We start from the raw sequence: 25,954 nt of genomic DNA on the forward strand, positions 1-25,954 counted from the left end.
TCTCATTTCTGTTGCCTTGGGAGAATGACCTGAGAAAATATTCATAAGGTTGATGTCAGAGAATATTGTGCCTATGTTCTCTTCCAGGAGTTTGATGGTTTCTGGTCTTATATTTAAGTCTTTCAGCCATTTTGAGTTTATTTTTGTGCATGGTGTGAGGGTGTGTTCCAGTTTCATTGATTTGCATGCAGCTGTCCAGGTTTCCCAGCAATGCTTGCTGAATAGACTTTCTTTTTCCCATTTTATGCTCTTGCCTCCCTCGTCAAAGATTAATTGACCATATGTGTCTGGGTTTATTTCTGGGTTCTCTATTCTGCTCCATTGGTCTGTCTGCCTGTTTTGGTACCAGTACCACCCTCTTTTGATGACAGTGGCTTTGTAATATTGCTTGAAGTCTGGAAGAGTTATGCCTCCTGCTTGGTTTTTGTTTCTCAGGATTGCTTTGGCAATTCTGGGTCTTTTATGGTTCCATATAAATTTTTGGATTGTTTGTTGTAGTTCTGTGAAAAAATGTCGTGGGTAATTTGATAGGGATTTCTTGAATCTGTAGATTAGTTTGAGTGGTATGTCCATTTTTACAATATTAATTTTTCCAACCCAGGAGCATGGAGTATCTTTCCATTTCTTTATGTCTTCTTTAATTTCCTTGATTAATGTTTTCTAGTTCTCATATAAGTCTTTTACCTCCTTGGTCAGGTGTATTCTGAGGTATTTGATTTTTTTGGGGTACAGTTTTAAAAGGTACTGTATTTTTCTATCCCTTTTCTAATATTTCATTGTTGGTATACAGAAATGTGACTGATTTCTGAATGTTAATCTTATATCCTGCTACTTTGCTGAATTTGTTGATCAGTTCAAGTAGTTTTTGGGTTGAGTCCTTAGGGTTTTCTATGTATAGTATCATGTCATCTGCGTACAGTGACAGTTTTATCTCTTCTCTCCTATTTGGATTCCTTTTATTTCTTTTGTCTTATTGCTGGGGTTGGACTTACAAAACTATGTGGAATAGCAGTGTTGAGAGTGGGCATCCTTGTTCCAGATTTTAGTGGGAAGGCTTTCATCCTTTCCCCATTGAGTATTATGTTTGCTGTGGGTTTGCCATAAATGGCTTTGATTATGTTAAGGAATGTTCCCTCTATACCCACTTTGGTGAGAGTTTTTATCATAAATGGATGTTGGACTTTATCAAATGCATTTTCTGTACCTATTGAGATGATCATATGATTTTTTACTTTTGTTAATGTGGTGTATGACGTTGATTTATTTGCATATGTCAAAACATCCTTTTTGTGAACCTGGGGTGAATCCCACTTGGCCATGGTGTATGATATTTTTGGTATGTTGTTGGATTCAGTTGGCTAGAATTTTGCTGAGAATTTTTGTGCCTATATTCATCAAAGATATTGGCTGATAGTTTTCTGTTTTGGTGGTATCTTTGTCTGGTTTTGGAATTAGCATGGTGGTGGCATCTTAGAAAGTCTTTGGGAGTGTTCCTTCCCCTTCAACCATTTGAAAAAGTTGAAGGAGGATGGGCACCAGATCCTCTTTGTATGTTTGGTCAAATTTGCCTGTGAAGTCATCTGGTCCTGGGCTTTTATTTGTAGGGAATGTTTTTATGACATATTAAATTTCATTTCTAGTGATAAGTCTGTTCAGTTGATCTATTTTTCCTTGATTCAGTTTTGGCAGGCTGTAAGTCCATGGAAAGTTGTCCATTTCTTCTAGGTTGTCTAATTTGTTGGCATATAATGGTTCATTGTATTCTCATATGCTTTTGTGTATTTCTGCAGTATCCACTGTGACTTCTCCTTTTTCATTTCTGATTTTGTTTATTTGGGTTTTTTCTCTCCTCTTCTTTGTGAGTCAAGCCAGAGGTTTGTCAATTTTGTTTACCTTTTCAAAGAACCAGCTCTTGGTTTTATTAATTTTCTCTATTGTTTTTTGAATCTCTATTTTATTGATTTCCTCTTTGATCTTTATTATTTCCTTCCTTCTGCTGACTTTAGGGTTTTTTTTCTTCTTTTTCTAATTCATTTAGGTGGTGGGTTAAGTTGTCGATTTGAGATTTTTCTTCTTTTTTGAGGAAAGCCTGTATTGCTATGAACTTCCCTCTGAGCACTGCTTTTGTGGCATCCTATAGATTTTGAGTGCTTGTGTCTTCATTATCATTTGTCTCGAGGTCTTTTTTAATTTCCTTCTTGATTTCCTCATTGACCCATTGATTTTTTAGTAGCATATTGTTTAGTCTCCATGTATTCAGTTTTTTTTTCTCATTTCTTTTCCTGTGGTTGATTTCTGGTTTCATACCATTGTGGTCAGAGAAGATACTTGAAATAATTTCTATACTTTTAAATTTGTTGAGGTTAGCTCTGTGCCCCAGTATGTGATCAGTTCTTGAGAATGTTCCATGTCCACTTGAGAAGAATGTATATTCTGATTTTTGGATGCAGTGTCCTGAAGATGTCAAATAAGTCTAACTTTTGTATTGTTTCCTTTAGGATCTCTGTTGCTTTATTGGTTTTCTGTCTAGAGGATCTGTCCATTGATGTGAGTGGGGTGTTAAAGTCTCCTACTCTGATTGTATTCCCCTCAATTTCTCCCTTTATGTCTGCTAATATTTGTTGTATGTATCTGGGTGCTCCTGAATTTGGGGGCATATATGTTGACGATAGTAATATCCTCTTTTTGAATGGATCCTTTAATCATTAAATAGTGTCCTTTGTCTTTCTTTATGGCCTTCGTTTTAAAGTCTATTTTGTCTGATATGAATATTGCAACTCCTGTTTCCTGTCTTGTCCATTGGCATGAAATATTTTTTTCCCACCTCCTCACTTTCAATCTATATGTGTCATTTGTCCTAAGGTGAGTTTCTTGTAGGCAGCAGATTGAAGCTTTTTTCTTTTTTATCCAATCTGCTGCTCTGTGTCTTTTGATTGGAATATTCAGTCCATTGACATTTAAGGTGATAATTGATAGATGATTATGTATTGCCATTTTAAACCTCATTTTCCAGTTGATTTTATGATTCTCCATTCTTCCTTTCTTTTTTTGGTTGAATGGTCTCCAATTATTTTCTTTCTTTCTTTCTTTTCTTTTTTTTTTTGGTCTTTTTGCCTTTTCTAGAGCCACTCCTGCTGCATATGTAGGTTCCCAGGCTAGGGGGATAATCAGAGCTATAGCTGCTGTCCTGTACCAGAGCCACAGCAACTCGGGATCCGAGCCATGTCTTCAACCCACACCACAGCTCACAGCAATGCCAGATCCCTTAACCCACTAAGCAGGGCCAGGGATTGAACCTGAAACCTCATGGTTCCTAGTCAGATTCGTTAACCAGTGTGCGCTACAACAGGAACTCCATCCAATTATTTTCTGCTTGAGTATTTTTAGTTTCATTTTTTTGTGAATGTATTCTTTGGTTTTGATTTGTGCCTACCCTGTTTTTTAAGGATGTTAACCCCTTCCTATAATTGTGCATTTTAGCCTGTTATTCCTGTAGGTTCAAACACTTCATTATCATACTAAAATTTAAAAAAAGGAAATTAAAAAAAGAATCTATTTTTTCCTTACTTCCCTTGCCCACGTGTTACGATTTTGATGTCTCTTTTTTTTTTTCTTTTTAATTTTATTTTGTTTTAAACATCTCCATGATTAGATCTCTATGCTGGCTTATTTGAGTGACTGCTATCTGATTGTCATTTCCTCCATCCTAGTTCTTCCCTTTTTTTGATTTAGAGAGGCCTTTCAATATTTCCTTTAGAGTGGGTTTTGTATTGCTATATTCTTTTAGCTTTTGTTTGTTGGAAAACATTTTTATTTCCCCTTCTATTTTAAATGATATTCTTGCTGGGTAGAGTATTCCAGGTTGCAGATTTTTTTTTTGCTTTTAGCACTTTAAATATGTCTTGCCATTCCCTTCTGGCCTGTAGAGTTTCTGTAGAGAAATCGGCTGATAGCCTTATGGGGGTTCCCTTATAATTGACACTTTGCTTTTCTCTTGCTGCCTGTAGGATCCTCTCTTTATCACTAACTTTTGTCATTGTTATTATAATGTGTCTTGGTGTTCAACTTGTTTGGGGCCCTCTGTGCTTCCTGTATCTTGAACTCAGTATCCTTTAGATTTGGGAATTTTCCAGTGATAAATTCTTCAAATATATTTTCCATCCCCTTATCTTTTTCTTCTCCTTCTGGAATTCCTATTATAGGTAGATTGGCCTGCTTTATATTATCCCATAGGTCTCTTACATTGCTTTCATGTTTCTTCATTTGGTTTTGTGTCTGCTGTCCTGTTTGGGTGATTTCCATTATTCTATCTTCCACCTCACTCATTCGTTCTTCTGCATTATTCATTCTGTTCTTTATTGCCCTTAGCTCAGTTTGTATCACTGCAAATGAATTTTCTAGTTTTTCTTGGCTCCTCCTTATATTTTCTAGTTCCCTTCTGAGGGAGTCTGCATTACTGTTCATCTCTTCTCTTAAATTCCTTCAGTATTTTCACTACTTCTCTTGAACTCGAAGTCTGTCAGACTGCAGAGCTCTGTTTCATTGTTGACTGCTTTAGGCGAGTTCTCCTTTTGGTTTAACTGGGAATGGTTTCTGAGCTTCTTCATTTTGCTTGTTATTTTCTTTTTCATGGTGAAGGTGCACTCCCCGTGGCTGGGCAGGGTTTTCTCTGGCACTGCCCTGGAGTGTTTCCCGAGGGCCAGCAGTGTTGGCTGGTCTTCTTTGAGGTAGTAGGGCATTTCCTGAGGGTGGGTGGGTCTAGCAGGGTCACTTTGAAGCAAAGGAGGACTTCCTAAGGGCAGGCGGGACTGGCAGGTCCACACCACAATGGAGGCAGACTTCCACTGGCTAGGCAGGGCTTGCCCCAGCACTTCTGGTCAAAAGATTTCTTCCAGAGGGTGGGCAGTGCTGGGCAGCTGCTTGGTGGGAGTTCAGCACCTCCTGAGGTTGGGAGCAGCTAGCTGGGCCACTGGGGGGCAAAGAAGCACTTCCCCAGGACAGATGGGACTGGCAGGACTGCACTGCAATGGAGGCAGATTTCCCATGGCTGGGAAGGCTTCCCCCTGCATTTCTGGGCTGTGGAGCTCTTCCAGGGGGTGGGTGGTGCTGGGCAGATGCTCTGTGGGAGTGCAGCACCTCCTGAGGGTGGGAGCGGCTAGCCAGGCTGCTGGGAGGCAAAGGATCACTTCCCCAGGGTAGACAGGACTGGCAGGACCACCCTGCAATGGAGACAGACTTCCCATGGCCAGGCAGGGCTTGCACTGGTGTTTCTGGGCTGTGGAGCTCTTCCAGGGGGTGGGGGTGCTGGGCAGCTGCTCTGCAGGAGTGCAGTGCCTCCCAAGGGTGGGAGCCACTAGCTGAGCCACTGGGAGGCAAAGGAAGCACTTCCCCAGGGCAGCCAGAACTGGCAGGACTGCACCATGATGGAGGTAGATGTCCCATGTCCAGGCAGAGCTTGCCCTGGTGTTTCTGGAGCTCTTCCAGGGGGCTGGCAGTGCTGGGAGCTGCTCTGTGGGAGTGTAGCCCCTCCAGATGGAGGGCAGGCCAGGCTGGGGAAAGTCCCAGAGGTGGTTGGCTTCCCATGAGTGGTGAGGCCAGCCCTCCAGGATGGCAGGTGGCCTCAGGTCAGGTGCACACAGGGTAAGGGAGGGGGGATGCACTGGGAAGCACTGCTCTCTGCTAGCTGGCAGGCAAGCCTGCTCACTGGGGCTCAAGGAGTATTCTATGGTGGCCTAAGCCTCATCCTCTCCCCTCCCCAACACTGGCACCTTGTCTCTTCTGCTGGTGCAGATCCTTTCCCAGGTTCCCTCTGTTGTGGCTTTCCATTCCCCAGCCCTTAGCGTATTGCTCCCTCCACCCATGACACACTACTTCCTAGTCCCTCAGGCTGTCTCCACACCACCATCCCCAGCCCGCTCCTGGGGACTAACCTCCAGAGCCTAGGTCTCAGTTTCCAGCCCCCTCCTGAACTTCTCAGTTTTTGTGACTGTGCCAATAGTTCAGATGATCTGTTTGGCTCTCACTCTGCTTTTCAGTTATCAGACCTACTGCTGTGCTTTTCTCAGTGTCTGGAGATCCCTCTGACTTGGTTGATCTTTCCCTCGATTAGGAGACTTTCCAGGGTGTGTGTTCCCTTTCTCCTTCACCATTCCCTTTCAGGAGCGCCAGTCCAGTCCTGATTCCCCTTCTCTCACTCTCCTCTTTTCTCTTGTTTTACAGAGTAATATCATGAGATTCTTGCCATTTTTGGAGGTTTTAGTTCTTCTGCCAGCATTCAGTTGCTGTTCTGTGCTAGTCGTTTAACATGTAGATGTGTTTTTTTGTGTGTGTGTTTGTGGGAGAGGGTGAGCATGTCCCCCTACTCTTCTGCCATCTTGCCTCCCTCCAGCTGTAATAAATTATTAAAACTATAATGCCTTCAATATTTTAGAATTCTCTATAAGAAAATTCATCAAATGTAAGTAGCAGACAATGTAAGAAACTGGAAGAACATATTTGATAGATGAAGAATTCATTTCCTCATGAATGTAAGGAACCTACTTATTAAAAAGAAGAGAAATTTTAAAATTGCCCAGGGATACAAAAAGATAATTCATAAAAAGTGAAATACAAATGACTCATATAGTAAAATAGGTAATGGTGGAAAAGCTTATTCGTTATTTGTAATAGCAAAGAATTAGAAGTAACATGATGTTCATTGATAGGAGAATGATTGGGTAAAATAGTACACTCAGCCTGTAAGATTCTGTCAGATATTTATTATAATGAGGTAGATATATATTGTACATACATGATTTGTCATTTTTGGTACTTGTGGCATATTCAGTCTTTGGGCATTAATATCCTGCATCACAAGTAATCATGAGAAAGTCCTATAAATTTAATTCATGGTGCTCACTTGTCTTTTTGACAAGTCCTTGTGTTTGGGGAAAGGAGGGGTTCTTTTATTGACAGAGCCTGTGTACAGCTCTGCGTGGGCTGCTCTGATTTGTTGCTCCCAGGGTCCCTGTGTTTTGTCCAAATTGGGGTAATGAAGCACTTGCTGTGTAGGAACAGTGTATTAAAAAGGAAAATAAGGAGAGACAAAGGCCAGAAGAGAGGAAAAAATAAATAAATAGGAGAAAAAGAGAAGACTCCACTAAAATATGTAGAATGATTTTCAACAGTAATTTCAGAGTTTATAACATGTCAAAAGATTTATACTGTTTTCATACCTTTCTCAACTGTTTTTCTGCTTGTGTCTATCTATACCTTGTTCTAAGTCATGATAAACAAGCAACCAAAAAACTGAACAGTGGAAATTGAAATACATAGAAATGTATGTGCTGTAAGAAGCAGTCTTTTCAAAGTACTCAAGGTAGAGTTAGCACAATCTTTTGTTTTTTGATTGATTGATGCCAGGTAGGAAGATTATTCAGTCAAATTGCCTTTATTCAATCTAAATAAGAGTTTATATAAATAAGCACACATATCACACTTGCAGTTTCCTTTTTTCCTAACAGGCTCCTTTTCTCCTCCTTCTGGATTCTGCTACTTCACAAAGGTTGACTAGAAAACCTGCTTCAAATCCTTTAAAAAGGTGATGAAAAGCAAAGAAAAAACAGCAATAAAGAGGGCCACACTTAGGAAGCTTTCAAATATTGTGAGTTCAAATATATATGTTTTTAGCAAAGCACCATCTCCTCTCTGTGTAGCATTCACAAGACACAAAGTAACCTTTATTCCCAAACCAGCATGAGGATAGCAGCCTTATCTTCTGACTTCTCAGAGGAACTGAGTGAGGGTAATTTTAGTCATAAAACAAAACATATGCAATGTAATGTTCTCTTATCTTTGGGGAGACCTCATGTGGAAACCACGGCATATTAAGCCATTTTTTTACCTCCTGAGTGAATGGACATTTCCCCCAACTCCAGTATATATTTTTAATGGTTGCATGCCCCCATGCAGTTTCTGGCTTTATCTAAGAATTTCAGTTCCAACATCCTGTCTTGCTCCAGCCCAGTGCCTTCTTTACTTTCCCTGAACCAGCAATATAGCACATCTTTCCTCCTGGATCAGCTGACCCTTGACCTTCCTTCTAAGGCTGCATTGGTGTCAGGTATATAAATGTAAAAATCAACAATGACTGCAAGTAAAAACAAACAGAAACTGTGGAAAACAGATGGGGAGGACAGAAACAGATAAATCCAGCTGTTTTTATTTTTATTTTTTTTATGTTTTTAATTTATAATTTTTTTATATTTTCTTTTTGTTTCCATAACTTTCTAACAATCTAAAATATCTCTACGATTGCTTTCTAAAAAAAAATACAGGCATAAATTTCAATACTTTCTAAAATTTTAGAAGGTTAAACTAAATGTTGTGACATTTAAAAATTTCCTAAAATTCCTTTGAAATTTGTGAATGTAATAGATATCATATCATGCATTTGAATAAAAAATTCAGTGTGGAAGTTGTAGGAAAAAAACACCTCAGATCTAAAATTGGTGGAGAAAACACAGATGCCGATGAAGGAAGCTAGGCTCCAACATGGAATCCAGGTGAAATCTGAATGGGTGAAAGAGAATCAGAAGATAGGAAGTGGAGAATAAACTTTTTATATAGTTCATAAATGGCAGCAAACTGAGTGGAGTTTTATTTGGGAAACCCTAATTTTTATGTCAGATAACAAGTGATGTGTGTTGTCAGTGATGGTTGGATCATGAACAAATCATAAATCTAAAGATCGAGTAGGCTTTACCAGAGTTCTTTAAAAAGACCTTTCCTACATCTTCATAAAGTTGCCTCTTTATAAAGTCCATTTTTTATGAGTTTTTCTTTTTTTAAAACCATGACTGAATTCAATTAATAAAAATACAGACATGCATAAAATAGCAAAATACAGAGTTTTAACCTTATGAGTTGTTTTCATGGGTTTTTTCTTTATTTAATGAATTTCCTTTATCTTCTTCCCTCCCTCTCTCAATTCCATTCTTTCTCTTCCCCTCTCTCCCCTGTCTGCTTGCCCACTTTATTTCACTTTATTTCTAGGAGACAAGTACTTCATGACCTGAAGTTTAAACAAATCACAGAGATGCTTGGAAGGACCAATCAGAGCAACCCACCTGAATATGTCCACAGTCTCAGCCAATAAGGAGGTTGGCAGTTGCAGGAAAAAACAAAAACAAAAAACCCATTGGGTCTAACAATAAGTGGGGAGAGCACAGTTGCTGATGAAAGAAGCCAGCTCCAATCTAGAATCCACGGGAAATCTAAATGGCTGGAAGAGAATCAGAAGATATGAATTGGGAATGAAAATTTTAGTAGCAGCAAAAAAGAATGGAGATTTATTTGAGGAGCTCTAATTTTTATGTCAGATGAAAAGTGATGGGGCTTGTCAGCAATGTGTTAATGTTACTTTATTTGAATGGAAGACGGCAATTGGTTTCTTTATTTCTAAGATCCTGTAACTTGGATGGTTTTGTTGCCTGGTGGTCATGTAGCAGTGAATGATCAAGGATGGTGAGTTTGGATCATGCAACCAAAAATTATAGGAAGTAAATTTTATTATTACTTTGTTGGAGGAAATTTCAAGTCCAACTTAGATAAATTAGTTCAGGATATCAGAAGAATCCTGAGGCAACCAAAAGCACAGTGAGTGGGAACTTCCATCTTTGCCACTTGTCCAGTCTGGACAAGTCAGAGTAGATACATTTTTCCTGCTGCTCTCTACTAAGCACAACTACAAATCCTAGAAATAACACAAGAATCACCCAAAGCAAAACTCCGAAAGGCAATTAGAAGGAACAACACAGAGGCATCTTAGTACCCCCATCCAACTGAAGAAAGAGATCCGTCTGCTGTTTTCCCCAACTCTAGGAATGAAAGACAACCAGTTAGGCTCATTCTTCCCAGATTAACCATAGACTCTCTCACACAACAGGGTGATTCCCAGGCTCAGCAGGACCTGACAGGGATGGATCTAATGCCCCTAGAAGTTTATAATTTATTTTCATTTTTTTTCTTTTTAGGGCCATACTTGTGGCATATGTAAGTTCCTGGGCTAGGGGTCAAACTGGAGCTTCAGCTGCCAGCCTATGCCACAGCCACAGCAACACCAGATCCTTAACCCACTGGGTCATCCTCATGGATACTAGTTTAGTACTTAATATGCTGAACTATGACAGAAACTCCTACTGCCCCTAGAAAAACAAGGAACCAGTAAGCCACTTTCCTCTCAGCCAGGACTGGGAGTGAGGTAGGAGATAGATGGGCCCCTGGGTTGAGAACAGCTGGGACTTTTTAGGCGGAGTAAATTGGGCCTTGCTTCTCTTTGACCAAACCTCAAGGAAAAAGTTAGTGGCAGGTGCTCTGCTTGAGTATAAAAATAAGATGACCACTTCAATCACTCCTGGGGTCAAGGAGATACTCTGAATTACCCATGCACAAAAAGGCTTCTGGGGTCAAAAAGGGAGGGGTTACAGGCCATAATAGTCTTGATACTGTCCTAGAACTCTTTGCTCTGGAATCCATCTTTGCCAAAAGGTGCGCATGCATATCAGGGAGGGCCCTGGGGCTGGTCAGGTGTGAGAAATAAAGCAAGATAATTGGCCAAAGGAAAACAAAGACTTGGAAGAACTGTTCTATATAATGATTTAAATCTCCTTTCTGGGTTGCTCCCCACTGAGGAATATTCCCTCACCCTCACTCCTCTTTTGGGTATTACTGCCTTGCTTCTGTCTTAAATAAACTACTTCTTTATGTGCTCTCCCACATGTTGTACTGTGTCCTAAATAATAAAATTTAGGAGTTTCCATTGTGGCTCAGCCATTAATGAACCTGACTAGCATCCATGAGGACATGGGTTCAATCTCTGGCCTCACTCAGTGGGTTAAGAACCTGGCATTGCTCTGAGTTGTGGTGTAGGACACAGACAAGGCTCAGATCCTGCATTGCTGTGCCTCTAGCATAGGCCAGTGAGGCCAGTGGCTACAGCTCTGATTAGACCTCTAGTCTGGGAACCTCCATATGCCATGGGTGCAGCCCCCCCCCCCAAATTGTACCCATTTTTACAGGCTTTGCCTCTTTGACATACTCTTACTTTCAACTGATTGCAAGAATCAAGGGATTTTGCTTTCAATCTCTAGCTAGTCTAGTGCCTGGGATTCCTAGTTTTCATCCAGGCTGCCCAGGTTCAATTCCTGAGACAAGAATTAAGATCTTGCTTCAAGCCATCACTCATTGCTATCTCTGTGATCAGGACCCCTCTCCTCATCAGAAGTTTCTGAGACATCAGGCAGAACCTGAAATTGGGACACCCACATCCAGGCAGCACCTGTAAGAAGGACCCCACAAACAGAAGCCATTCCAGGAATAAACACACACACACACACACACACACACACACCCCACAGTGTATTCTTCTTGCCTCCTACCCTCCAGAGCACAGGGTCTAGGGCCTATGGCTGCCTGTGGCCCCCATGAAATGTGCTCACAGACAATGACAAGGGAACTCCCAAGGTACCAGAATTTGGGGGACCAGGAAACACATGGACCAGGAAAGTTCTCAATGTGGTAGGCCTGCTCCTGCCCTCTTGGACCTACAGGTTGGCCCTGCTGCTACCACTGTCCTCCTTCCTGCTGTTACCAGAGTGCTCCTAAAGTTTATCTCCTCAGGATTTGAATGGCACACTGAACACCTTTGGGAAGTAGCGAAACCCCAGGATACAAGCACAGAGGCCCATAACCCTGGAGAAGATAAAGTGGCAGAAGCATAGGAGTAGCCTATTTATAGACAATGTATTCAAATGAGGACTCCTGGAAGCCTTGTTCTGATTGGACAAGAAGGAAGGATCCACTCTGATGGGGTAGTCCTCCTTCTAGGCATCAACCAATCATTAAAAAAAAAAAAAAGGTTGAACAGGCTCTTCCAAGAGTGCTTTAAAAAAACCTTCCTTACAGCAGGTGCATCTATATGAAGTTCATTTTTTATGGGTTTTTGTTTTTTCTTTTTTAAAATTATAACTGAAGCCAATGCATAAAAATACAGACATGGAAAACAGCAAAATGCTGAAGATTTTAACCTTATGAGATGGTTTTGTGTTTTTTAAAAATGTGTTTCATTAATTTCCTTTCTCTCCTCCCCCCACCCTATTCCATTACTTTTCTCCTCTTTTCCTCCTTTAACTAAATGGCCCCTTGCCCCCTTTCTTTCACTATTATGCCATTTCTAGCAGACAAGTGCTTCATGACTTGTCTGAAGTTTAGACAAATCACAGGGATGCTTGAATGGACCAATCAGAGCAACTTGCCCAAAGATTCCACGGCTCAGCCAATAAGAGATTCCCCACATCCTCTGGCCACTGCCAGGGCTAAAGTACATGTGAGCTTCCAAACTGAACAAAAGGACCTTCACTCTCTGTTTCAGATCTGGAGATTAAGAAAAGTGATTGTTGACTGCTTGGGTGGTTTAAGAGAATTAATAATGTGTATCTAGAGCTACCAGTGGATGAGAATCTTGTCTCTCAGGGCAAATTAAGAGAATAATGGTGAATAGGAACAAGAAAATTTTACAAATAAGGGGTTGGGGAGAAAGAGAAACTAAAGAAAACATATGGACATTGGGTTCAAGCTCTCAGCCATCTTCCATTTCAGAAGTTGTTTTTCCTTTTCTGTGTGTTAATCAGCACATCTGAACCAGGCATCAGGAAGACTGCCAGGCAGGTTGTTGACCTTAGGAAGGCAGATAACAGGTGCCGGGTCCCCAATTATATGGAATTTTTTGGTTCATGGGGGGATTATACATATGAGAGAAAAACGGAATAAATTTGAAGACAGTAAAAGGCAAGGATTAAATAAATTGCAGTGCAAGTACGAAGTGCGTTAAAAGACAACTGAGACATTAAATTTTTCTTTTTTTCCTTTTGCCGTCTCTAACACTTTATTCTATTTTTTTATTACTCAATGAATTTATTACATTTATAGTTGTACAATGATCATCACAATCCAATTTTATAGGATTTCCATCCCACAACCCCAGTGCATCACCCCACCACCCAAACTGTCTCCGTTGGAAACCATAAGTTTTTCAAAGTCTATGAGTCAGTATATGTTCTGCAAAGAAGTTCATTCTGTCCTTTTTTCAGATTCCACATGTCAGTGAAAGCATTTGATGTTGGTGTCTCATTGTCTGACTGACTTCATTTAGCATGATAATTTCTAGGTCCATCCATGTTGCTAAAAATGCCAATATTTCATTCCTTTTAATGGATGTTATATTCCATTGTGTATATGTACCACATCTTCTTTGTCCACTCCTCTGTCAATGGACATTTACATTTTTTCCATGTCTTGGCTATTGAAAATAGTGCTACCATGAACATTGGGGTACATGTGTCTTTTCGAGTCATGGTTTTCTCTGGATGGATGCCCAAGAGTGGGATGGCTGGATCAAATGGTAGTTCTATGTTTAGTTTTCTGAGGACTCTCCATACTGTTCTCCACAGTGGTTGAACCAACAGTGTAATAGGGTTCCTTTTTCTCTACACCCTCTCCAGCATATATTGTTTGTAGACTTTTTGATGCTGGCCATTCTGGCTGGTGTAAGGTGGTACCTCAGAGTGGTTTTGAGATCTCATAGGCATTTCTCTAATAATGAGTGATGTTGAACATCTTTTCATGTGTTTTGGCCATCTGTATGTTTTCTTTGGAGAATTGTCTGTTTAGATCTTCTGCCCATTTTGTGATGGGGTTGTTTGTTTTTTTTGGTATTGAGCTGTAGGAGGTGTTCATAAATTTTGGAGATTAATCCCTTGTCAGCTGATTCATTTGCAAAGATTTTCTCTCATTCTGTGGGTTGTCTTTTTTGTTTTGTTTAGCGTTTCCATTGCTATGCAGAAACTTTGAAGTTTGATTAGGTCCCATTTGTTTATTTTTGTTTTTACTGTCATTACTCTAAGAGGTGGATCTGAGAAGATGTTGCTATCATTTATGTCAGAGAGTGTTTGGCCTATGTTTTCCTCTAAGAGTTTTATGGGTGTCTGGTGTAATATCTAGGTCTTTAATCCATTTGGAATTTATTTTTGTGTATGGTGTTAGGGAGTGTTCTAATTTCATTCTTTTCCATGTGGCTGTCCAGTTTTCCCAGCACCACTTATTGAACAAGCTGTCTTTTCTCCATTGTATATTCTTGCCTCGTTTGTCATAGATTAGTTGGCTGTAGGTGCGTGGGTTTAATTCTGGCTTTCTATCTTGTTCCACTGATCTATATTTCTGTCTTTGTGCCAGTACCATATGGTTTTGATGATTGTTGCTTTGTAGTATGGTCTGAAGTCAGGGAGCCTGATTCCTCCAGCTCCATTTTTCTTTTTCAGGATGTCTTTGGCTATTCTGGGTCTTTTGTGCTTCCAAACAAACTTTAAACTCTTTTGTTCCAGTTCTGAGAAAAAAGTCCTTGGTGATTTGATGGATAGGTGCTGCATTGACTCTGTAGATTGCCTTGGGTAGTATAGTCATTTTGATAATATTGACTCTTCCAATCCAAGAGCATGGTATGTCTTTCCATCTATTTGTGTCATCTTTGATTTCTTTCCTCAGTGTCTTATAGTTTTCAGAGTACAGGTCTTTTGTCTCTTTGGGTAGGTATACTCCTAGGTATTTTATTCTTTTGGATGTGATGGTAAATGGGATTGCTTCCCTAATTTCTTTTTCTGAACTTTCATTGTTGGTGTATAAAAATGAAGTAAATTTCTGCGCATTAATTTTGTATCCTGCAGCTTTGCCAAATTCATGGATGAGCTCTAACAGTTTTCTGGTAGACTCTTTAGGATTCTCTAGTTGTAGTATCATGTCATCTACGAATAGTAATAGTTTTACTTCTTCCTTTCCAATTTGGATTCCTTTTATCTCTTTTACTTCTCTGATTGCTGTGGCTAGAACTTCCAGAACTATGTTGAAGAGTAGTGGTGAGAGCAGACATCCTTATCTTGTTCCTGATCTCAGCAGGAATTCTTTCAGATTTTCACCACTGAGAATGATGTTAGCTCTGGATTTGCCATATATGGCCTTTATTATGCTGAGCTAGTTTCCCTCTATGCTCACTTTCTGAAGGGTTTTTTTAATCAGAAATGGGTGTTGGATTTTGTCAAAGGCTTTTTCTGTGTCTATTGAGAGGACCATATGATTTTTATTCTTCAGTTTGTTAATGTGGTGTATCACACTGATTGTTTTGCGAATATCGAAGAATCCTTACATTTCTGAGATAACACTTGATCATGATGTACAATCCTTTTAATGTATTGTTGGATGTAATTTGCTAGTATTTTGTTGAGGATTTTTGCATTGATGTTTATCAGTGAAATTGGCCTTTAATTTTCTTACTTTGTGGTATCTTTGTCTGGTTTTGGAATCAGGGTGATGGTGGCCTCATAGAATGTGTTTAGGAGTGTCCCTTCCTCTGTGATTTTCTGGAATAGTTTCAGAAGGAGAGGTGTTAGCTTTTCTCTAAATGTTTGATAGAATTTTCCTGTGAAGCCATCTGGTCTGGACTTTTGTTTGTTGTAAGTTTTTTTTTTTTTTTAAATCACAATTTCAATTTCAGTACTTGTGATTGGTCAGTTCATCTTTTCTATTTCATCTTGGTTTAGTCTACACCAAACTTATTTTAAATAGTAATGTCTATAATTGGAATAGACATCCAGATCTAGAATTCTCAATAGTTTCTAATAAGATAAATCCAAGGAGATCCACACAAACTTACATTATAATCAAATATTCTGTCTGTTGAAGACAGAAAATTTGGGTAGCACAAGAGAAAAGGGGTATGTCACATACAAAGGAATCCTCATAAGACAATTGATGGTTTTCTTATCAGAAACATTACAAGCCAGAAAAAAGTGGGATGAAATATTCAAAATATTGAAAGAAAAAAAGGCAACCAGAAATAATATGCATAGCAATACAAAGATGAAAGAAAATAGGTTAATGAGGCCTAATATCAATTCTTTCCTGAAAATATATTTGGTAGAATTCTTTATCAAAGCCATTTGCTCCCAGGATTTTTCTTGTTGTGAGGTTTTAGATTACTCTTCCAATGTCTTTATTTGCTATTCATCTATTTAGACTTTTGGTTTATTTTTAATTCAGTCTCCGTAGTTTGTATGTTTCTATGGATTTGTACTTTCTTCCTAGATAATCCTATTTTCTGGCATATATTGTTCATAAATATTTATTATTTTAATTTTAATAGAGATATAGTTTATATGTAACATTATATTAGTTTAAGTTGCATAGCATAATGATTTGATAATTGTATATACTGTGAAATGATCACCACAATAAGTCTAGTTATTATTTATCAACACACATTGCTATATTTTTTTATGTGACAAGAGCATTTAAAACCTGCTCTCTTAGCAACTTTCAAATAAGCAATACAGTATTATTAAATATAATTACCATGCTGTACATTATATTCCTATGGCTTCTTCATTTTATAAATGGAAGTTTGTACCTTTTGACTCCTTTCACTCATTTTGTTCAACCCACATTTTGCCCCTGCCTCTCTGACAACCACCAAATTCTGCATGTATGAGTTTTTTTTTCCCCCCACATATAAGTAAGATCTCATGGTATTTGTTGTCTTGTTCTGTCTGACTTATTTCACTTAGAACAATGTCCTCAAGTTTCATCCATGTTATCACATGGCAGGATTTCCTTCTTTTTATTTATTTCATTTAAAATATTCCATTGCTTATACATACCATCCTTCATTTTTTTTATTGACTTACTAATTTTTTAATTGAACTAAGTGAGGAATCACAGCCAATGAAAAAATATAGCTCAGGGGTGATGTATTTGATTTTCTTTACTGGTCATATGCTTTCTTGTTTGCCATAGGCCTCACCACTTCTTGTGTTAAACTGTGCCTAGTCTGGCTCCTACTGGCATTTGAGCTTGTAACTTCTATATATACTACATTTTCTTTATCCATTCATCCATTAATGATCTTTTGTGTTGTTTCCATATCTTGGCTATAAACATGAATATGCAAATAACTTTTCAGTTAGTGTTTTGTTTTCTTTGGATAAATACCCAGAAGTGGAATTTCTGGATTGTATGTTAGTTCTATTTTTAATTTTTTGAGGGACGTCTATACAGTTTTAATTAGTTGTACCAGTTTGCATTCCCACAAACAGTTCACAGGGGTATGTTTTTTCTCCACAAGTCACCAACACTTGTTATTTCTTGCGTTTCTTTGTAATAGCCATTCCAGCAGGTGTGAGGTAAGGTGTGTAGTTTTGATTTACATTTGTCTGGTGATTAGTGTTACTGTACATCTTTTCATATACCTATTGGCCATTTATAGACCTTTGGAAAAATTTCTATTCAGAGCCTCTGTCCCCCCCCTTTTAAATCAGGGTTTTCTTTTTATACTTTTATACAATATGTGGTTTGCAAATATTTTCTTATTTTTGTATTTTGAAAATACATTTTCATTTTGTTGATGGTTTCCTTTGCTGTTCAGAAACTTTTTTGTTTGATGTAGTCCTACTAGTTTACTTTTGATTTTGTTGCTTTGCTTTTGGTGTCAGATACAAAAAATAATTGCCAGGGCCAATGTGTATAAGCTTACTGTCTAAATTTTCTTCTAGGAGTTAAACTGTTTTAGGTCTTACATTCAAGCCTTTAATCCATTTTTAGTTAACTTCATATATGGTATAAAAGAAGGGGTCCAGTTTTATTTTTTGATGTGGAAATCCAGTTTTTCCATCTCCACTTATTGAAGAAACTACTTTACTAATTGCAAATTTTTGGCATCTTTGTTCTGGATTAATTGACTTTTTTGATTTGATAATTTTTTTCAGCTATATACTTGAATTGCTTTCTCTTTTTCTTTTGTCTCCACTGTAAATTTTTGCTTTGGGTTTACTGTGAAGCTTACATATAACAACCCATATATTTACAATTTTTATGTTCATCTTATTTCACATAACTTATTTGCATCTTTTTTTCCTATGGATTCAAGTTATTATCTGGAGCAATTTAAGGAGCCTGAAACAACATTTTTCCCATCCATCTTCTTTCTGCATTTGTTGGGGGGTACATTGAATTTCTATACTGATAGGGCCAACAGTGTAATTATATACATATTTTATGCAATGGCTTTAAACTTAATTAAGATAAGAAAGGAGAAAAATATGCATTCACATTGTTTTTTTTTATAACTACAGAATTACCTTTGTTGGTGCTCTATATTCTGTATTCTGTCTGAGGTAACTGCTTTTAGACTGAAAATCTTCCTGTAGTATGTAAAGTGGCTAACAACAAATTATCTCTTTTTTTTGTTTATCTGAAATGTCTTTATTTTTCATAATTTTCAGGGTACAGGATACTTGACTGAAAATTTTTTCTTTAGTATTACACAAAAGTTTAAAAAGCAGAAGTTAAAAATCTTCTAAGATTACAGGAATTTCAGACTGAAAAAACCCATGTGGATTGAACAATGAAGTCATAGCGATGGTGGCTAATGACAGATTGGGCTTGGTTGTTGATGACAGAAATAAGTGTAATTTTAGATTGTTGAAGCCTGTGAGGTAGCTGTTCCTGACTGAGGCCAAATGGAGAACTTGTGTGTTAGAGAAGCAAAAATGACTTGTGAGATATTCACCAGGTTGAATTCAAACAGGCTGAGAGCTGGTGCCTTGGGGTAACAGTCATAATTTTAAAGAAATAAAAGTCACCAAATTAATATAGAATGATGTTTAATTTTTTTTTTAAAAAGGACAAAGTTAGCAAGGTTAGTTATAACAAAGATGAAGTTGATGGGTGTTACAGAAAAAAAAAATTAGCTGTGGCTAAACTGTGGGTGCCCTAAGTAAAACTGAGCAAGTGAAATTAAACAAGGAGCAGAGATCTGAGGAATGTGAGGGGTGGAACATGCTACCACAGGAACCTGACACTGCATATCAAAGTAAGATATCTTAGGACAGACATTTTATGTCCTAAAACTCAGTGTTTCTTAGAATGGAAGGTGAGTGTCCTTTCCACTCTCTCTGAAAACACATGGAAAAGAAATTGGGGTGGTGGTGGTGAAAAGCAGTTTGCCTCCTTCTCCCCTTTTCGGGTGCTGTTGCTCAGAGCTGTGTGGTCTGGAGAACAAATTCTTCATCTTGTAGGTCAGGCTGAGAGGACATTTTTCTTAATTTTCACAAAGAAGCTTCTGGTTTAGTGATGATCTAAAATAGAAGCCAATAGAGAACACGTGTGAAGATGACCAGAAATCACTTGAACCAGAGAGGTATATTGGAAAATCTGATATAGTGTTCTTCCTGTTTTAAAGTTAGGGTTGTTTTTTGACTTCTTTTGTGCTGACAAGAATTGAGACACTACAACTCATCAGGCAAGGTGACCTGGGGAAATGAGCTCAGGTATGGAAAAGTTTGGAACCCAGCTGCTCCTTTTCCAGCAATAAGGTTAGTTCAGTTTTCCCTTTGGTGGCTTCTGTGTCTAACTATCCCAAGGCCAGGGATTTCTCTTTGTCTACAGTGACATGACAATTATGGGCCAATAGGGAGGTGGACTGAAGACACCTTTTCCTTATTAATCAGAACTTGGGTGCCTCTTCTCATACATGGACTTATTCAAAAGACTGCTTGGTGAATGTCTTTTCCTCAGATTAGTCCAGAGAGCTCAAGACTAAGAGTGGTGGAATGAGATAGGATTTACTAAATAAGAAAGTGTCGTAATTTTAGTCTCATATCTTAATCATAAATAAATACAGTAGTTGTTTCCTGATGAGAAGATCAATTTCATGAATCTAACCAGGCAATGCATTTATAATTTTGTGACATTGTGGTTTAATGGGAATTGCATTTGATTTGAATAGTTTTGTGACATTGTGTTTTAACTGGAATTGTATTTGATTATATTTTTAAATTGTATTTTTAAATTTAATTTTTATTAGTATTTGTATGTATTTAGGTGAAACTTTATCTTTGAAATGTTATCTAAACTAATTTATATGATTTAATCATATGTAATTGATGATGTAAAACATGAGATGTTATTGTCAGGAAAAAACACTCTCTGACAGGACTTTTAGGGTTTACCAAATTTGTCTTGGTTTGTGGTCGAGATCTTCCAGTGATTTTCTATATCTTATGTAGTGGCACTTTCTATGACTTTCCCTAGGAGAGTTGAGAATTAATATCTTGAAATTATAAACATATTTTTCAGTAAGCATTGTGCTTTCAGGTGCACCCAATGCTAAGCTCATTTGCCATGTGATAGCAGACACCTTTTACTTATTAAGTAACATCAAAGACTTATCTTTGTGTTTTTTGGAATCTGACCCTTCATAAAGGTCTTAAGCACTAATCATGATGTGAAAGGGAATTTTCTTTAATGACATTGCCTGTTTTGTTTTTCATGTTACTAACTATTGCCAAAAAATCAACCTCCCTGCTGCTGTCACCCGAAATTCTCATAATTGCTTTATTCCATCAAAATCCAGTCATAGATATTTTAAAAATCATTCTTAGAATATGGCAAATCTGATGAGGAAAATGACACTTTCACTAACATAATAGTAAGACAATACACAGAATATAATTTTATTATGTTGAATATACATATGTTGAATATACACCAGAGTGAGTACAAAGATCTCTACATAAACATAAATATTTAGTAAATAATGCACTCTAACAATTCCACATTATTATAAAGATAAGGAAAATATTTGATTAAACTTCACTTTCTTAAAAGAACTCATTCATCTTGTGCCAGGGAGCACTTGGGTTCTTACAAAAGCTTTCTTCATTTCATTACACTTTTCTTTAATCCAAATGATTGATCTAGGTTCAGATTTATGGTCAATCTGTGGTTCCTTGTCCATTCAATGCCATCTTTTCCCCAGCATTATCTGTGATCATGTGTATAATATTGAGATTAACCTAAACTTAAAGCAAATATAATGAGGATGGTCGTTATCTGACTTACATTATCAGATAACTCAGATAACCTTATCTGAGTGCTCCTCAGCTTCATCCTTAGCCTTCACAACCTTAGTTGTCACTTTTCATAGTGAGTGCTCAGATGTGCATTCAGATTTTAAAGTTTTTATTGTATCAGATAGGATCCAATCCCCCTTTACACTCAATATCTAGGTGAGCCCTGTGGACATTTCTGCTATTTTGTTTGTCCTAATTCAGCACTGTATTATTACATATTCCATTATTCTTCCATTTTGGAATTTCCAGATTCATCATATAAATATACAAAACACAATTAAATTTAGAATTCAGGTAATATCAAATGGTGTTTGGTTTTTTTTTTTTTGCCTTTTTAGGGCTGCACCCATGGCATATGGAGGTTCCCAGGTTAGGGGTCTAATCAGAGCTACAGTTGCTGGCCTATCCCAGAGCCACAGCAACACCAGATCAAAGCTGCATCTGTGACCTACACCACAGCTCACAGTAACTCTGGATCCTTAACCTACTGAACAAGCGATCGAACCTGCAACCTCATGGTTTCTAGTCGGATTCATTTCCACTGTGCCACACTGGGAACTCCTCAAATGGCCTATTTTTAGATGCTGAAGTATGTTACTGGCAACTATCAGTTAATTTTTCAGTTTTTACAGTTGAGATAAAAATTCAAAATATGTAGTAGATTAATTATACTTTAGTAGTGAACCCCAAATCCATGAGAACCATGTAACTTTCCTATCCAGGTTGACCACCCCTCTCCTCAAGAGTCTCCTTGCAGAAAGATGCCCTTTAATGATTCAGGAGATCAACTCATTTTTAGGACATGGTACTCATTTGTTGAGTGAGGGATATAAGTTAGATGTGAGCTGGATATCTCTGGGATGAAAAGAGAAAGTATTAAAATTATTATGTGTATTACTTTAATTATGTTAATTTTTAGTGGATGATTATGATACATGTGGTATATTAATAAAAGTTCATGTATGTATTTAAATAATTATACACGTATCAGTGTTAGTCTATGCCTAAACATTCTTTTACTGTTAGTGAATTGTGATCCTTGAACTGTGGAAACTGTTAAACCTTTAAGTTGATATTATCCTGGTGTTTCTCCTGAGTCCAAGGATAGCAAAATTCAGCTGTAATCAGCATTGATGTGTATGCTGGTGGGGATTATCAGCTGTTTGGTCCTAGCTTTTAAGATATATGCATCTCTTTATTATATTAAGCTTTTGGAAATAAAGTAGCAATCATGATCAACTATACAATTTTATCTTTATAAATATATGTATATTAGGTCATTGTAGAACAGTATTCTATCTCAGCCATGAATTTCTGAGCATAAACCAAGAACACTGTCAAGATTTCTGAATTGTCTTACATATTTACATTTATTGGCATCAATTTATAAGTGACCTTGAATATATAATTGGGCACTATTCCATATCAATTATATTCCTGAGAATTTTGTCAGTGTCATACAACTGATTACTGGATTAAAGTAATTTCTGAAAGGAAAGATGTATACATCCAGGGAAAATAACATGAAAAAATAATTGCAAAATATTCATTAAGTTTTACAAGGTGTTTTGATATTGGAGGTGTCTTGATTAAAACTGTAGGAAACGTTTCTCTACTATTGAAAGCCTAAGTATTTTCCAAGGCATGGGAGAGTATATTTATAGTTATGAAATCTCAAGTGAAGAATCATTAAGTGATCCAGTTTAATTCAGTATCATGAATGTCATAAAGAGAATAAATGGAGTTTTTATGCATTTGGTAATTGAAAGCTGGATTTTAGCAATACTTCTTGAGATCAGTGCCATTTACATGAGGGATCTCTGGGATAGAAACTCACAGCTGAGGGAGAGCTAGAACCATTTTGAGATGGCGCATTTATTTAGTAGGAGTTGTAGCAAGCAGAATAACACCCCAAAGATAGCCACATTATAATTCTCAGATTCTGGGAGTGTTTTAGACATCATGGCAATAGGAAAATAAGGTCATATGTGGAATAAAGTATTCTAATCCAATGATTTACTATATGGAGTTTTTTTTCCCATATTTTTGGAAGTCTGATATAATATTGTGCTCCTAAACACAGAGAGTGATGAATAATAGAAACTGTCAAATGATGTGATATGAGAAAGACTAAACTGGGTAATATTTTTTCTGATTTTATTTCTGATCATTCTTTCTGAATTCATGAAATTTTACTCAGTTTAGCTTTGTAACGTCATTATTAAATCATGGAATGTGGAACAGAAAGTAAAATCTTGTAAGGAATGAGTTTTTGTTATATAACAGGAGTATAGATAATGTATACCCAGTACGGATATGATTATACATGTTGGGATAATATATATGTGTGTATATATGAAATACTATAATTTTGTATTACTCTAAAAAGTTACATATAATATGTATAAATAATAAATTATATCTTTAGTATAAATATTTAAAAATAATATATAAAATTTCATTATGTATATTTCATATATAATTTGTTATAAAAACTAAGGCTGCAGATTTATTTCAAAAAAATTATATGAGATAGGCTTAATCAAGAAAATTTAGGGGTGGGACTCCCATTTTGGGTCAGCAAGTTAAGGACCCAATGTTGTCTCTCTGAGAATGCAGTTTTTTTTTTTAATATTTTCAGGGCTGCGCCCTTGGCATATGTAAGTTCCCAGGCTAGGGGCTGAATCGAAGTTACAGCTGCTGGCCTACACCACAGCCACAGCAACACAAGATCCAAGCTGTGTCTATGACCCACACCACAGCTCACAGCAACGCCTCATCCTTAACCCACTGAGCAAAGCCAGGGATCAAACCCACATCCTTATGGATCCTAGTGAGGTTTGTTAACTGCTGAGCCATGAGGGAGACTCCGTTTTGTTTTGTTTTGTTTTTAATCCTTTTAGGGCTGCACCTGCAGCACATGGAAGTTTCTAGGTTAGGGGTCAAATTGGAGCTGTAGCCACTGGCCTGCACCACAGCCACAGCAACGCCAGATCTGAGCCACATCAGAGATCTACACCACAGCTCATGGCAATGCTGGATCCTTAACCCGCTGAGGGAGGCCAGGGATGGAACCTGTGTCCTCATGGATTCTAGTCAGATTTGTTTCCACTGGGCCATGATGGGAATTCCCGAGGATGCAGGTTGATTCCCTGCCTCACTCAGTGGATTAAGCATCCAGCATTGCTGCAAGCTGTGGTGTATGTTGCAGATGTGGCTCAGATCCATTGTTGCTGTGGCTGTGGTGTAGGTCACAGTTGCAGCTCTGATTTGACCCCTAGCCCAGGAACTTCCATATGCTGAAGGTATGGTTGAAAATAAAATAAAATAAAATAAAATAAAATAAAATAAAATAAAATAAAATAAAAAAAAATAAAAATAAAAGTTAGGGGAAATAAAACTGATGGTGGTGATTTAGACTACTGAACAAGAATATTGATAATGTGAAGTTTATTATTATTATTATTTTATCATTATTTGCAGATACACGAAATACATTTCCTCTCCGCCACTAAGAACATCAGTTTCTACCTATGTTATCATTAAAAATACTTTTTTTTTTTTTCCTGCTATCTGGTGTTGGAGTCTCAGCCAATGCTTATCTCCTTCTCTTTCACATCTTCACCTTCATCCTGGATCACAGGCCTAAGCCCAGTGACCTGATCTCCTGTCACTTGGCTCTCATCCACATGCTGATTGATGCTCCTCACTTCATTCTGCGTTTTCTCCACACCTGTTTGAGTCACTGCATTTTCAGAATGACTTCACACGTAGGGCATTTTTCTTCGTAAACGGGGTCGTGAGGGGCCTCTCCATCTCCACCACCTGCCTCCTGAGCGTGCTCCAGGCCATCACCATCAGCCCCAGTACCTCTTAACTGGCAAGATTTAAACAGAAATTCACAAATTGCATCATCCATATTTTCTTCTTCTTATGGTCTCTCAATTTGTCTTTCAGTAGTAACCTCATCTTCCACACGATTTCTTCCTCCAATGTAATCCAGACCAACCCACTGATTCTCAATAAATACTTCTCACTTTCCCCCAGGAACTTCATCATCAGGAGATTGTTTTTCACTCTGACATTTTTCAGGGATGTTTCCTTTGTAGGAATCATGCTGCTTTCAAGTGTATACATGGTGATTCTATTGTTCAGACATCAGAGGAGATCCCAGCATCTTCACAGCATCAGCCTCTCCCCAAGAAGCTCCCCAGAGAAAAGGGACATCCAGACCACCCCGATACTGGCGGTTTTCTTTGTGGTCATATATTGGATTAATCTAATCATCTCATTCTCCTTGATCCTGTTATGGACATATGACCCAGACCTCCTTCATGTCCAGATGCTTGTGCTCAGTGTTTATGCCACTGTCAGTCCTTTGGTGCTGATCAGTTCTAATAAAAGGATAACAAATATTCTACTAAATATTCAAAGTAAGTGTCATCAATTTAACAAATTAGTGATAATTTTTTTTCCGAAAAATAGATGATTTTCCCTTTCAGTTTAAATAAATTTGTACTGAATTCACTATTGATTTATTTAAAATATTTGGGATTTCCCTTTTTTTTTTTTTCAGCCCGCACCTGTGGCTTATGGAAGTTCCCAGGCTAGGGGTCAAACCGGAGCTGTACCTGCAGGCCTATGCCACAGCCCCAGCAATGTGGTATCCGAGCAGCATCTGCTACCTACACCACAGCTCACAGCAACCCACAGAGAAAGGTCAGGGATTGAACCCGTGTCCTCATGGATGCTAGTCAGGTGTGTTACTGCTGTCATGACAGAAACTCTGGTATTACAATTTTTATATATTTAAAGAGTTTTGAAATGACTCCTGCCAAGGATTATTTGGTTCTTTTTGTTCAATGTCCACCATTATTTGATATTCCAATATTAAGTATTTTACTTTTTGATTTTATACTGTATCTTACATTTTGTTTTTCAGAACTTCATACAGGAAAACT

At 37.8% G+C, this 25,954-nt stretch overlaps 1 protein-coding gene across 1 annotated transcript in view; it reads left to right on the forward strand.

Moving 5' to 3' along the window:
- The window catches only part of LOC146405402 (vomeronasal type-1 receptor 90-like), a 96,304-nt gene that overhangs the window by 18,170 nt on the left and 52,180 nt on the right, over nt 1-25,954 (forward strand). Inside the window, exons 2-4 of the mRNA XM_085011683.1 lie at nt 24,751-24,859; nt 24,951-24,987; nt 25,086-25,426. Coding sequence (XP_084867809.1) covers nt 24,751-24,859; nt 24,951-24,987; nt 25,086-25,426 — 487 coding nt within the window. The remainder of the gene's footprint in view (nt 1-24,750; nt 24,860-24,950; nt 24,988-25,085; nt 25,427-25,954) is intronic.

This window comes from Sus scrofa, chromosome 2, assembly GCF_054392235.1.
Source record: "Sus scrofa isolate SSC_HxYL_T2T_F1_AM1 chromosome 2, Sscrofa_HxYL_maternal_Yorkshire_Landrace_v2.0, whole genome shotgun sequence".
Taxonomy (NCBI): domain Eukaryota; kingdom Metazoa; phylum Chordata; class Mammalia; order Artiodactyla; family Suidae; genus Sus; species Sus scrofa.